At 43.6% G+C, this 15,192-nt stretch overlaps 1 protein-coding gene across 3 annotated transcripts in view; it reads right to left on the minus strand.

Moving 5' to 3' along the window:
* YAF2 (YY1 associated factor 2) overlaps positions 1-14,398 on the minus strand; it is a 66,652-nt gene extending 52,254 nt beyond the window's left edge. For 2 of the 3 annotated variants that reach the window (XM_036889611.2, XM_057491985.1), the window contains exons 1-2: positions 14,215-14,374; positions 13,821-13,946 (exon numbers count right to left, since the gene is read on the minus strand). In XM_036889611.2, the coding sequence (XP_036745506.1) occupies positions 13,821-13,946; positions 14,215-14,240 (152 nt within the window). In that variant the 5' untranslated portion in view covers positions 14,241-14,374. Of the gene's footprint in view, positions 1-8,866; positions 9,186-13,820; positions 13,947-14,214 lie in introns of those variants that run through there. The other variant, XM_057491984.1, reaches the window with a different exon arrangement.
* Between the last annotated feature and the right edge of the window lie 794 nt (positions 14,399-15,192).

A 15,192-nucleotide genomic window follows, 5' to 3' on the forward strand; every position in this document is an offset into this window, starting at 1 on the left:
TATTTCTTTATTTTGTCTGATTGCCGTGGCTAGGACCTCCAGTACTATGTTAAATAACAGTGGAGAGAGTGGGCATCCCTGTCTAGTTCCCGATCTCAGAGGAAATGCTTTCAGCTTCTCGCTGTTCAATATAATGTTGGCTGTGGGTTTATCATAGATGGCCTTTATTAAGTTGAGGTACTTGCCCTCTATTCCCATTTTGCTGAGAGTTTTTATCATGAATGGGTGTTGAACTTTGTCAAATGCTTTTTCAGCATCTATGGAGATGATCATGTGGTTTTTGTCTTTCTTTTTGTTGATGTGGTGGATGATGTTGATGGACTTTCGAATGTTGTACCATCCTTGCATTCCTGGGATGAATCCCACTTGGTCATGGTGTATGATCCTTTTGATGTATTTTTTAATTTGGTTTGCTAATATTTTGTTGAGTATTTTTGCATCTACATTCATCAGGGATATTGGTCTGTAGTTTTCTTTCTTGGTGGGGTCTTTGCCTGGTTTTGGTATTAGGGTGATGTTAGCTTCATAGAATGAGTTTGGGAGTATCCCCTCCTCCTCTATTTTCTGGAAAACTTTAAGGAGAATGGGTATTATGTCTTCCCTGTAAGTCTGATAAAATTCTGAGGTAAGTCCATCTGGCCTGGGGGTTTTGTTCTTTGGTAGTTTTTTGATTACCGCTTCAATTTCGTTGCTGGTAATTGGTCTGTTTAGATTTTATGTTTCTTTCTGGGTCAATCTTGGAAGGTTGTATTTTTCTAGGAAGTTGTCCATTTCTCCTAGGTTTCCCAGCTTGTTAGCATATAGGTTTTCATAGTATTCTCTAATAATTCTTTGTATTTCTGTGGGGTCCGTCGTGATTTTTCCTTTCTCGTTTCTGATACTGTTGATTTGTGTTGACTCTCTTTTCTTCTTAATAAGTCTGGCTAGAGGCTTATCTATTTTGTTTATTTTCTCGAAGAACCAGCTCTTGGTTTCATTGATTTTTGCTATTGTTTTATTCTTCTCAATTTTATTTATTTCTTCTCTGATCTTTATTATGTCCCTCCTTCTGCTGACCTTAGGCCTCATCTGTTCTTCTTTTTCCAATTTCGGTAATTGTGACATTAGACCATTCATTTGGGATTGTTCTTCCTTTTTTAAATGTGCTTGGATTGCTATATACTTTCCTCTTAAGACTGCTTTTGCTGTGTCCCACAGAAGTTGGGGCTTAGTGGTGTTGTTGTCATTTGTTTCCATATATTGCTGGATCTCCATTTTGATTTGGTCATTGATCCATTGATTATTTAGGAGCGTGTTGTTAAGCCTCCATGTGTTTGTGAGCCTCTTTGCTTTCTTTGTACAGTTTATTTCTAGTTTTATGCCTTTGTGGTCTGAAAAGTTGGTTGGTAGGATTTCAATCTTTTGGAATTTTCTGAGGCTCTTTTTGTGGCCTAGTATGTGGTCTATTCTGGAGAATGTTCCATGTGCACTTGAGAAGAATGTATATCCCGCTGCTTTTGGATGTAGAGTTCTATAGATGTCTATTAGTTCCATCTGCTCTACTGTGTTGTTCAGTGCTTCCGTGTCCTTACTTATTTTCTCCCCGGTGGATCTATCCTTTGGGGTGAGTGGTGTGTTGAAGTCTCCTAGAATGAATGCATTGCAGTCTATTTCCACCTTTAGTTCTGTTAGTATTTGTTTCACATATGCTGGTGCTCCTGTGTTGGGTGCATATATATTTCGAATGGTTATATCCTCTTGTTGGACTGAGCCCTTTATCATTATGTAGTGTCCTTCTTTATCTCTTGTTACTTTCTTTGTTTTGAAGTCTATTTTGTCTGATATTAGTACTGCAACCCTGCTTTCTTCTCACTGTTGTTTGCTTGAAATATGTTTTTCCATCCCTTGACTTTTAGTCTGTACATGTCTTTGGGTTTGAGGTGAGTTTCTTGTAAGCAGCATATAGATGGGTCTTGCTTTTTTATCCATTCTGTTACTCTGTGTCTTGTGATTGGTGCATTCAACCCATTAACATTTAGGGTGACTATTGAAAGATATGTACTTATTGCCATTGCAGGCTTTAAATTCGTGGTTACCAAAGGTTCAAGGTTAGCCTCTTTAGTATCTTACTGCCTAACTTAGCTCGCTTATTGAGCTGTTATATACACTGTCTGGAGATTCTTTTCTTCTCTCCCTTCTTGTTCCTCCTCCTCGATTCTTCATATGTTGGGTGTTTTGTGCTGTGCTCTTTCTAGGAGTGCTCCCATCTAGAGCAGTCCCTGTAAGATGTTCTGTAGAGGTGGTTTGTGGAAAGCAAATTCTCTCAGCTTTTGTTTGTCTGGGAATTGTTTAATCCCACCGTCATATTTGAATGATAGTCGTGCTGGAAACAGTATCCTTGGTTCAAGGCCCTTCTGTTTCATTGTATTAAATATATCATGCCATTCTCTTCTGGCCTGTAGGGTTTCTGTTGAGAAGTCTGATGTTAGCCTGATGGGTTTCCCTTTATAGGTGACCTTTTTCTCTCTAGCTGCCTTTAAAACTCTTTCCTTGTCCTTGATCTTTGCCATTTTAATTATTATGTGTCTTGGTGTTGTCCTCCTTGGATCCTTTCTGTTGGGGGTTCTGTGTATTTCCGTGGTCTGTTTGATTATTTCCTCCCCCATTTTGGGGAAGTTTTCAGCAATTATTTCTTCTAAGATACTTTCCATCTCTTTTCCTCTCTCTTCTTCTTCTGGGACCCCTATAATACAGATATTGTTCCTTTTGGATTGGTCACACAGTTCTCTTAATGTTGTTTCATTCCTGGAGATCCTTTTGTCTCTATGTCAGCTTCTATGCGTTCCTGTTCTCTGAGTTCAATTCCATCAATGGCCTCTTGCATTCTATCCATTCTGCTTATAAACCCTTCCAGAGTTTGTTTCATTTCTGCGATCTCCTCTCTGGCATCTGTGATCTCCCTCCGGACTTCATCCCATTTCTCTTGCGTATTTCTCTGCATCTCTGTCAGCATGTTTATGATTCTTATTTTGAATTCTTTGTCAGGAAGACTGGTTAGGTCTGTCTCCTTCTCTGGTGTTGTCTCTGTGATCTTTGTCTGCCTGTAGCTTTGCCTTTTCATGGTGATAGGAATAGTCTGCAGAACTGGGACGAGTGACGGCTGGAAGGACTTCCCTTCTTGTTGGTTTGTGGCCCTCCTCTCCTGGGAGAACAGCGACCTCTAGTGGCTTGTGCTGCGCAGCTGCGCGCAGACAGGGCTTCTGCTTCCTGCCCGGCTGCTATGGAGTTAATCTCCGCTGTTGCTGTGGGCGTGGCCTGGCTCGGGCGGCTGCAAACAATGGTGGAGTCGCGTTGGAGCAGGAGCTGCTGGGAGGCTATTTATCTCCGTAAGGGGCCTCCCTGCTCCCTGCAGCCCAGGGGTTAGGGTGCCCAGAGATCCCGGATTCCCTACCTCTGGATTAAGTGGCCCGCCCTGCCCCTTTAAGACTTCCAAAAAGCACCCGCCAAAACAAAACAACGACCACCAAAAAAGAAAGAAAAAAAATTTTTAATTAAAAAAAAAAAAAAAATTTTTTTTAATTAGAAAAAGAGGTGGTCGCTCATTTTTCTTTATTCTCCCGTGCCAGCCTCAGGCCTCTGCTCACCGGTCTTGCTGCCCTGTTTCCCTAGTATTGGGGTCCCTATCCCTTTAAGACTTCCAAAAAGCGCTTGCCAAAACAAAACAGCAAAAAGAAAAAAAAAATAAAAATAAAAAAATTTTAAAAATGGGCGCTCGCTTTTCTGGTGTCCTCCTGCGCCAGGCCACCGGTGCCCGCTCACCGGTCTTGCTGCCCTGTTTCCCTAGTATTGGGGTCCCTATCCCTTTAAGACTTCCAAAAAGCGCTCGCCAAAACAAAGCAGCAAAAAAAAATTAAAAAAAATTAAAAAATGGTCGCGCGCTTTTCTTATGTCCTCCGGCGCCCGGCCTCCAGTGCCCGCTCACCGTTCTTGCTGCCCCGTTTCCCTCGCATCCAGGGCCCCCTGCCCACGCACTGTGTCTGCGCTCTGGCCCGGATGGCGGAGGCTGGGTGTTCGGCAGCCCTGGGCTCCGTCTCCCTCCCGCTCTGCCTGCTCTTCTCCCGCCGGGAGCTGGGGGGAGGGGCGCTCGGCTCCCGCGGGGCCGGGGCTTGTATCTTACCCCCTTCGCGAGGCGCTGGGTTCTCTCAGGTGCGGATGTGGTCTGGATATTGTCCTGTGTCCTCTGGTCTTTATTCTAGGAAGGGTTGTCTTTGTTATATTTTCATAGATATACGTGGTTTTGGGAGGAGATTTCCGCTTCTCTACTCACGCCACCATCTTCCGCCCCTCTCAGAGCATTATTTTCTTAAGGAAAAAAATAACTATCCCCAGTCCTCAGGTTACTCTTGAAACAATTACTTTATTCAGATTTACATAAAATGGAAAAGATTTTCTAGGAGAGGAAGAACTCTGATGGAGTAAACAAAAGAAAGGCGTCAGAATGCCTTAGAAGGCAGGCTCACCATGAACGCAGTGAGGCTTGGGGCCCTGGGAAGACGGAAGGTAAGTAGCAAAAACAGTTGGAAGAAGATGAAGGAAGCCCGTCACCGGCCTCCTCCGCACCCGCACCCGGGCCCCACTTCTCCAGCAGACGCTCCTCTGCCCTTAGCACGGCCTCCCTGCGGCTGGACGGGAGTGTCCCTAGCACGTCCTGTGAAGTAAGATGCAACACTGGGCAGAAGAGTCCTGATCAGACTGTAACACATGTGAAGATAAAGTGGTTTAACTCACTTCTAAAAATTGTCAGAGACCTGCACAAACTTTTCTCATACATACACATTCATATACGCACATACAATTGTTTATTAATCCTACTACTGTGATTCTTAGTATTTATATTATAAATTAAAGAAGGAAGTCTGCCGGGATTTTTCTCCTAAGATTCCATGACATCAAAGCAGCCAAGATATACAGCACGATTAATGTTACCACACAAGACACAAAAATGAAGTTTGTGAACACCTGTACCTCAGAAATCAGTGAACACAGGGAGAATTGACAGTCATTTCGCTCTTCATCCACTACCCTGCAGGCTGAAATTGTAACCTCAGTTGTTAGTTTTAAGGACACTTAATTAGAAGTTACCACGGTGTACAGCACCAGACCCAGGAATATAAAACCTCCCGGAAGAAACCCTTAGGAAGCTTTTTGCAGCCCACATAATGGAGAAGGGGTGGGATTTATTTGGGGCGGTGTGAGTAAAATACTCAGTTTCTTAAGTCTTTGCCAGGCGCATGCATAAATAATATACTTACGGTAAAGGATTCCAAGTACCAGTGGTACAGAAACCCGGGGCACAAAGAAAAAAGACACTTGCAGCAAACCCAGCTGTTTGAAATGTGGCTTTTATATACACCGCATTGCTTGCAAACTACAAGTAACAAAATGGTGACGCCAACAATGACAGCAGCAATGATGTTACCAGGGCAAAGACAAAGTGACAAAAAGGACCAGAGGCCCAGGTGTTTGCATAGACGCTGACTGGCTCCTGGCCTGCAACAAGTCACAGTCTTTCCAGGCCTGTCAAGGGAACACTAAGCCAGTCCCTGAGTTCCCACAAACAGAAAGCTCTCACCCAGTAGAGTGATGCCCGCGGAACGAAAATCCTCCAAACTGAACTGAAATCCCAAACAAGAAGGGTTTCCAAACAAGAGTGGCCTCAACCCATTTCAAAAGGTTTAACACCAACTTCTCCACCCCACAACCCCTCAAGACCTTCCCTCTGAAGACTATCTTACCCTTCCACCAATAAGGTTTCAAGTAATAGAAAGCAGCGTGTCTCAGGAAATGACTCAACACTATGGAAGCTCTTGAAAGGTTCCTTCCAGCTCTAAAATTCTGTCATTCTGTAATTTCCCATAACAAACAATATAAGAATGCAGTGCCTATTGAATCTTTTAAAACAGATACAATATAAGAATGCAGTGCCTATTGAATCTTTTAAAACAGATGATTATCAGTCACAGATCATATAACAAAAGATAGGATTTTAGCAATCATGAAGGCCAATAAACAAAACAGTGCCATCACAATGATATATTTTATACACTTGTAATACCATTAAAACTGTGAAAGATAACCATTCAAGGAAAATGTTTCTTAAAAAAATTAATTAAGTTTAATTAGATCCTTGACTGAAAACTTGATACCCTGCAGAATGCTAATCTTTCTACCAAAGTATGCTGGTCCTTTATCTAACCATGAAGAGAAGAGGAATAAGCGAAGAAACCTTTCACCCAAACACTTTAGAAGAGACAGAAGGTGAAAAGACCAACTAGTTAGTAGTCAAAAACCTGTTTCCACCTAGGCTCTCACACTGAGTCTATGACTGGATGACCATCTTCCTCTCCTGCATGCAGAGTGGTTTCCAGAAGGACACACAGGAAAGCACTACATGAAGAATACAGAATTCACGGATATGTATTTACTGAACTCCCACCCCCACAGACCACAAACAGTAACTAAAAATTAACTTGGCAGTGATCAATTATATTCTTTCCAATACACACCTTAACAGTAAAGGCTACAATTCAGCATCAGCTGCTTTATTAATACGAGCTTTACAGAAATTAACACATTTAATCTTCTCAACAATGCTTTTTAAAGAAAAGAAAAAGAAAGCTGGCTAGCACACTGCAAATCTCTGCACCACAACCAGGAAGAGAGATAGGGACACAGGCATTAAATGTAGTTAAATGTAGTAACATGTTATTATAAAATTATTCTGTTCTCAAAAAAGATGGTTTGGGGAATGATTAAGTACCAAATATATTAATTAAACAACATATCCATACTAGGTAAATTTTTCAGACTACTACTACTATAGTTCCATTTTAAATAATTCAATTTAATTCATTCAATTAACTAATTTTAAACTCAGTACAATTCAAGCAAATGCAAAATTTGAATTCTAAACCATTTTCAATACCAAAAATCTAAGTTTAGTATATTTTAGTGTTTGATAGGCCCTCAATGTCAACTATTAAACTTTAAAAATCATTCAACAGAGAACTTATAATTTAGTAAAGGAATAAATTTCATAATATGCTGTACTCTTCCATGACATTAGTGGATCACTTTAGTCAAGAAATAATTGTCATTATTAGCTATATACTACATAAACTTCAATAATCTAAAACAGTCGAAATAAGTGTCTGTGAGATAATAAAAATAACAAACATACAACTTTCCAAAATTATACTTTAAAAATGCTAAGGTATTCCAATACAGTATCATCCTTGAAATAATGCTGAAACATGTAACATTAATGTCAACTTAAAAAATGATAAAGCTAGAAATATTCCAAAATTAAAGTTGTATCTTCTATTTGTACACATACATGTTTTTTAACTATATGACAAGAAAAATAGAAATAAGTATGGTAATAGAAAAAATACATTTATCTCCAAAATAACCACATACTGTATTACACCATTATTGTGTTATAAAAATTCCATTCCCATGTTGAAAGATAAAGAAACTGGGACTCGGAATCACTCATCTCAATTACTAGTCTAACCATAAAAACTGTGCCTTTTATCAAATAACACATCAAAATATAAAGCAAAATCAAGAAAAAAAAATACTAAAAGGACACATAAATACAAATTTGGACAAAACAAATCTTAATATCTTTACTAATATGATATCAAAAGTGACTGGAAAAATAATGCCAAGTGTCAAAGAAAATAGTCAAACTTAAAGGAACATGCACTGAAAAAGTTTAAATGCCTACAGTGTTGCATGCACTTTCCTAGCTTCTGAGGATCCCAAAGCGTGTAAAACAGTCCCTGCCTGCTGGGGCAGATCAACACCTAGACCACCGTACCAAGCACGGCAACTCCCCAGGAGTAAGTGCACGCAGTACACAGCCACCTGGACGACTAGCACAGCTTGGGGGTCAGGGGGTGGTAATCCCAGAGGGTGTGTTTTAAGAAGCACCAGCTGGTAAAACACACTTCAGTGCTGACGCAGCACAGGACTGGCTGGGATACACAGCAGGACATGAAGCTGGAAGGTGGTTTAGGGACAGAGTATGGTAGCCCTAAACCCTGTGCTCAGGAGCTGAACCTTTATTCAGAAGTCACTGGAGAGGACTCTTCTTTTTTTAATACATGGACCAACATAATCAGGTTTCAAAAACATGCTGAAGATAATGCTAGCAGCATTCTGGAGAAGGGACCAATTTGTTCAGAAACTACCAAGAGAAGAGAAATAGGCTCCCACACGACAGCGACAAACCAGAGAAAAGACCAGATTTGAGAGACAATCCAGAGGAAGACTGGACATGAGGAATGACCATGAGTTAGAATCAAAGTTGAGACAATGGCAGCGCCTAGCTTAGGCTCCAGAAAACTTACGCCACATGCGAAGCATGGCGTATAGAGAAGCAGCCAGGTTTGGGGCAGGCAGAGATTGATTTCAGGGACATACGGGGAGAACCAGGAGGAAGCGGTGCTGGAGACAGCAGGAAGGAGGGCTGGGAAAAAGCTGCCAGCATCAGATGCTGCAGAGGTGGCATGGCAAGAAGACTGAGAGGTGGCCACTGCTGTCTGCAACTGGGTGCCAGGCTTACAGAGAGACCCTACCCGACAAAGGATGAAGGACCAGGAAAGCACGCCTGTTGAAGGAAGCCAATCTGTGAAACAGAGAAACCCAAGCTACCAAAACTCCATGCCGGCAGTTCATAGACTTTTTAGTCTCAGGGTCTCTTTACACCTCAAGCGTTAAAAGAACTCTTGTTTACTTAGGTCACAGCTATCAATAAATAACTAAGTTGGAAGTAAAACCAAATTTTTATATTAGTTCATTTTAAAAAAAGCACATTTTAATATAAATAACCTTTTTATTTTTTAAAAACCTCTCTTTTCCAAAACAAAGATAATTTTGTGTGAAATGGGGCACTTACATATTTTAACAGACCTCTAATATCTGGCTTAATGGAAGACAAGGGATCGTCACGGCTACTTCCACGTTCAGTTTGTTGCATATGTTGTTTTGGTTCAAGAACATGAAGAAAATCAGGACGCCCACAAATACCTCGTTCAAAAAGGGCGTGGTATTTACAGCCATTCCAGACAACTTGCCCTCTCTGATACCAGATGCAGAACACAAGCAGATGTTTCTCAAAGGTCAGTTGCATGTGAAATCTGAAACCACATCAACGGAGTTTTCATAGTGTTCCCTTAAAACTCATTAGTTCATTTTGTACATTGAATGGATGGTTATATTGGTTATTGGGAAATACTGATTCACTGAGTTATGCAAATTTCCAAATACTGACAGATTTCATGATAAAATATCAGAAATTACATTCATTGATACCGCTACTCAATCTCATCTTTAAAGTACTGGGAAGCTCTTAAGCTCACTACAGTGGTTACAAATTTTCAACAATTCTGCATTTTACCTGAAAGCTCAATTTTTTATCACTGGCAACAAATACTATCAATTGTATTTCTTGAAGGGACAGAGTCACCGTGTTCATTCTGGAGAACATTTCTGCTAAACGTCCAATTCTGAAACCATAAATAACATGAGACTCCCTAACACTGGTAACCTTTCCTGCTTCATCAGGATATTCTTAAGCAGGGGCAGCACTGGTTCCATCTCGTGTGCATGGGGTGGAGGTGAAGGTGAAGGTGAAGGTGGGCGGGGCTGCCGCTGCCCTGGAGGCCCCGGGGGCGCAGCCTCACCACCACCACCTCTGCACCTCCACTCCCAGTGTCAGCACAGGAAACAGGCAAACACCGTCGGCGTGAGCGTGAAAACAGTCTGGGCCTCACGGATTCCCTACAGGTGTCTTAACGGATGCCCAGGGTTCCTCAGGTCTCACTTTGAAAACCACTATTCTAGATTATCCAAACACTGATTACTTAAGAACTTCCCTGTAAACAGTGAACCCGTGTGACCTCTATAACCCAAGACATCGGGGAAAACCAACATCCCGGAATAAGGAGGGTGGTGGTCTCTGAACAACAGTGTGGGGGCTGGAGCAGCTTCCAGATGGGGAGAGAGGGTGGGCACCCAGCGCTTCTGAGAACCAGACCGACTGGAATGGCCGCCGGTGAGCTCTCCCATTCCCAAGCCAAGCACCCAGGAGCACCTGTGCCCGGCCTCAAACAGAGGACAAAAAGAAAGAAGGAGAGGGCAGCAAGAGCATTGGAAAGACTTTTATCAGATAACTGGTTTCTTCAAAATGTGAATTTTATATGGTTTATTTCCATTTCACAGAAATAATTCAATCTGTTTACCAACAGCCAAATCTTAACCATAATACTAGGTTCAGTTATAAACATTGTTTTTAATTAGAAAACTTCACCTCTTCAGCTCACACATAAAGGAAATATTTACCAATACCACCTCATGTAGGAAATTTGGTAGTTCAAAGTACTTCTGATGGGACAACAAAATCATAAAATGTTACAGCAGAAACAAAAGAAACACTTCTTTTGCTCACCGCTGCATATCCTCTACCCAGCTCGGCCCTTGTGGAAAACAAGATTTTTGACAAACACTGGTGAATACTGCAGTGGCTGGAGTAAGAACACGGGTCTCCTGACTTCTGGTCAAACACCTAGTGCTCTCGCTACTATATGAAATCTTCCTCATCATTCTCTAAAATAGCATCTCGGAGGAACCTAAAGGAACTATTACAATTTACACCGAGAAAACAGAACATCACCTGATATACTTGGAAGCTACACCTGGAAGCCGACTAGGGTCTGTAAATTCTGTATGTTCTCATTTAGATCACAGTTCAACACAAACAGGCCCATCCATCCTCTTCATTTTTAAATATTTGTTATCCGAATTAAGCAGTCGTTTCCATCCCTACATGAAGAAGTGGCAGTAGGGTACCAGGCTCACCCAGCTTTCTACATGGACCGCACTGCCTCACACACTGTTGGAAAGATGTCATTTTCTCTGATGATTCAGCATGGGCCTTAATTTCTTACAGTTTCTTAGGTTTATATATGAGACATGGATTGCCTTACAAGAAATTGAGATAAAAAGAGAGGAACTGTGTAGTTCCTTTGATAATCACCTTTCACTACCGCTTTTCCCTCTTAAATTTTTCCTGACATTTTCAGTTTCTCTCACAAAAGCAGTGTAGAGAACTTTAGGTACTTGAACTATTTAGAATTTGGATAAAAAGAAGAGATGAATCAAATTTAAACTAATTAAAGCCTGGAAGTACCAAATTGAAATTCAATCACAGAAATGGCATAAATTTACAGAATATAATTTATCAATTTGGAACTAAAGCTACTTCAAATCACATTTCATTGTGAAATTCTGCTATGGATATAACCTCATTTCATTCCATACAGTTATTTTGCAGAAAAACATGATCTACCAAGAATACAGCCAAAGGAAATGGTCTTCTGTTGCAATATAAAGGATTTGTACTACATACATACCCTTTAAAGAAAAAAAAACTACCAGTGAAGACTTTGAAGGGAGACCATGGACTGCATCCTCTCTGGAGGTTTAAAAAAGAGGATTTTTCAAATGAGTGGGATGGCTTAACTTGGCCTCACATTTGGCAACTGTGACAGAATCACTTCAAAGGTCTGTGACCCAAGGGATTCGAGTCCCGTCCGTCAGCGATGAGAACAGGTCATTGGCGGACTGCGTTCTACTACTGTGCAGCCATCCGGTCCCTGCTTCGGCAAACGCCAACCTCATCCTGGAAATTACCCCAACTTCTAATTACCATGTCAGTTGTAGAGAATTATGTCTTCCAACTACTGAAACTTTTGCTTCTCAATAGTGTTACGCAGCCCTTGAGTCCTGTTTTTTTAACATTATCAGGAGAGGAAATACTCTGTGGCGCAATCAATATCTGCCCTATTAGCAATCCCTGTGCCATTGTTCTGCCTGAACATGGATTCCACTCTGAATTTCAGAAACAGTGATAGGAAAAATAACAGATAACAGAGAAATTAGAGCTGTTAGGTTTAACTTAAGGCCAAAATCAAAAAAGAAAATTCAGAGAAAGGAAGGAAGAAGCGGACAGGGTCACAGTGCAGAACACTTACTTTTTTTTAGGAACAGAGTGTCCCTTAGATTTCTGGTGAGTCGCCCAGAGCCTCTTCAGTTTCAATCCAAATGACAATGCTTCTCTGAGGGCTCCTCAAGTAATGTTCCCACCACTAAAAATTGGATCTACAAGAGCTTAGATGTACCGGCAAAAAAATGTCAGGGGCCCCCATGTGGGCCTCAAGCCTCTGTTAAACGAGGCCCACTTCTCTGTCCTGGGCCGACTCCCCTGGGCACTACATGCCTTCTTCTTCCGGGGCCCAGGTCGTATTCGGCCTGTTTCTTCTCTTCTGAGCTGCCACCACCTACTCTAGTTCTCAGGGTTCCTCTAACCCCAAGACTGGCTGTGGAGTAGGTAGGACACCAGCTTCCCCCCATCCTTGCTGCCCCTGCAAATAAACATATAACTTTTCTAGTTTCAGTATTTTTTCTAATGGCTACGAGAAAATAGAAAGGGAACAACAAAAAGCAACAATGTTGTACCAGAGATCAAGATCACAATAATTGTATGTACTTTAAATTTCCTGCCTCCAAAAACCAGATTTTCTGAAAATTGCTTGAGCTTCTAAAAACATAAAGTACTAATATAGACATACAAATATAACTACACCAAATCCAACCTTATATAGACATAAAGATATAAAGATACTGCTTTTCAAAATACTTAAACCACGGGTCCAAAAATAGTTATCATATAGTGATAGTTATCACATTCACCTTTACAAATAGGTGCTTTTCTCTTTTTAGAATGTTCTGTTAGATTACCTTGAATTTAGTAGATATTTGAAAGTGCCTTTTAAAGGATATCATGAAAAAATGTTCAATGTATTTTAATGAATGAAAATGGAAACTAATAAAACAAAAAGCACATTATTATGATTTACAAGAAGACAGATATGTCAAAATACCTAGCTCCGTTAATCAAATCTTTACTGCCAAATATTTCTATCTCTACATCTTAAGAAATTCAATAAAATGCTGTAAACGGTGTTTAAGAGCCTAGGTATCTCATTTTTAAAAATCTAACTTCTACTGAATACAATCTAATGTTGATAATGTGTAGGCCTTTTTTAAAACAGTGTATCGTAACCCATTAGTAGACATACTCTTGTGATAATTAAGCCTCTAATATACTTCGTAGTATCGAAATGCATGTTATCTATCCATCAAGCTATAAATCACAGGATTATGATGAAAATTAATTCAAAGGCTACCTTCTTCTAAAGGCAAAGGAACTCTAACCCAGCGCTGACAGATCAAGAACGTGCCTGACTTTGAATTTCCTGGATGATTTTCTTTAAACCCTTAACTCACTTAATTGGTTTTTGTAAAAGACCGACTTACTGCACTGTAAGCTTACAATAAAATAGCTAAGACAGAGAAAAGGCAGAGATCATTTTATCTCGTTTGCACAGTCTAAATAAGATTGCCATTTAATCAAACTAAAAATTCTCAGATACTTTCAGAAAAATGCGTCCGTGTGACCTGGCTCGCCTCCAGCCATATATTCGTGAAACATGAGAGATGTGTAATAAAAACACTAAACAAAACCTCCATCTGACCTCCCGACGTCTGTATTAAAAAAGAAAGTTCCCGTCTATTGCATATTCCCTAATCAGATACTGTGTATCTGAGGACGGAGATTAAATTCCACCCTCCGCTCCTGCGCGGACCTCCCGGCTCCCGGCTCCCCGCGCCGCGCCCCGCCGCGCCCCGCGACCCCGCCGCCCGGGCCTCACCGGGTGGAGGTGCCCTTGCGCACGTCGCACATCATGCACTTGAAGGCCTCGGCGCCGTTCCGGAAGGTGCACACGCTGCAGTCCCAGTAGCCCTCGTCCGACGACGGCTTCGGCTGCCGCTTCGGCCTGCGGGCACAAGGCGGGCCGCCGCGGTCAGAGGCAGGCCGCGCCGGCCCGGGCCCCGCGCCGCCCGCGCCGCCCCGCCCCGGCCCCGCTCCGCGGCCCCCGCCCGCCGGCCCCGGCGCTGCGCTCGGGCGCGGGCTCGGCCGCCATCGCGGCTCCATTGTGGGCGGCCGCGCCGGCCCCTCGCGCCGCAGCGGCGCCGCCCCGTCCTCGCCCGCGGCCCCGGCGGAGCGCGGCGCCCGGCCCCCGGCCCGGCCGGCGGCGCCGTTACCTGGTGGGGCTCTTCTTGTCGCCCATGGCTCGGCGACGGGCGCGCGCCGGGAGCCGCGCCGCGGCCGCCTGTTGTCAGCTCGGGGCCGCGGCCGGGCGGAAGCGGCGGGGGAGGGGGCGCGCCGCCCAGCGCCGCGCCGCCGCCGGATCCCACGCAGCCGCCGGCTGTCGGGGGAACTCCCGCCGCGCGCACGTGACCCGCGCCCGCCAACCGGAGGCGGCGCCCGCGACTTCAAACGCGGCCGCGCGGCCCGGCGCGGCGGCGGGTTCGAGCACCACTTCCCCGCCGCAGGCCGGCGGTGCGACGGCCTCCAGGGCCTCACGACCCGGAACGCGCCCCGCTGAGCGCGCCCGCCGGGGGCCTGCGGCCGGCGGCCCGACGCACGCAAATGGGTGCCCGGCGGGGACCGTCGCTCTGCGCTCAGAGGCGGCGCCGCAGCGCTCGGGGGACGCCGGGCGGCTTCTTCTGCTCCCAGCTGGAGGGCGGCGAAGCCGGGGACCTAACCTTCCTGCTCGTTCCGAAGGCGCTCTGGGGCCTCCCAGGCCTCTGCACTAGATGCTTAAAAAGAAAATAGTACCCATAAGCCTTTTTTAGAAAAAATAACGAGTTTCCATGTGCCCTGACCGCAGTCTGTGGACTAAGGCAACTTCCTCCCAAATCTCATTTACCTGTGCATACGGGACGCCCTCCTCTGTACTGGGCTCAAGTAACAGCCATCTAACTGGTCTCTGAAACTGTTAAGTAATCCACAACCAGATTAATAATAAAATGCTGTAATATGCCACCGCTCTGATCAAGGATTTTGCTAAGGCCTTCGGACCCCTTAGCTCGGCCTTCAGGGACTCCACACTCTCCCTGGCAGAAAACCTGCCTCCCAGCAAAGACAGCAGATGAAACTCATACCCTGCTTTCACCCACGTGGCTTACTGCTGCATAAAATATATCCCTCTTCTCTCTGCTTGCGCAATTTCTGCCCAT

This window comes from Manis pentadactyla, chromosome 14, assembly GCF_030020395.1.
Source record: "Manis pentadactyla isolate mManPen7 chromosome 14, mManPen7.hap1, whole genome shotgun sequence".
NCBI classification, from domain to species: domain Eukaryota; kingdom Metazoa; phylum Chordata; class Mammalia; order Pholidota; family Manidae; genus Manis; species Manis pentadactyla.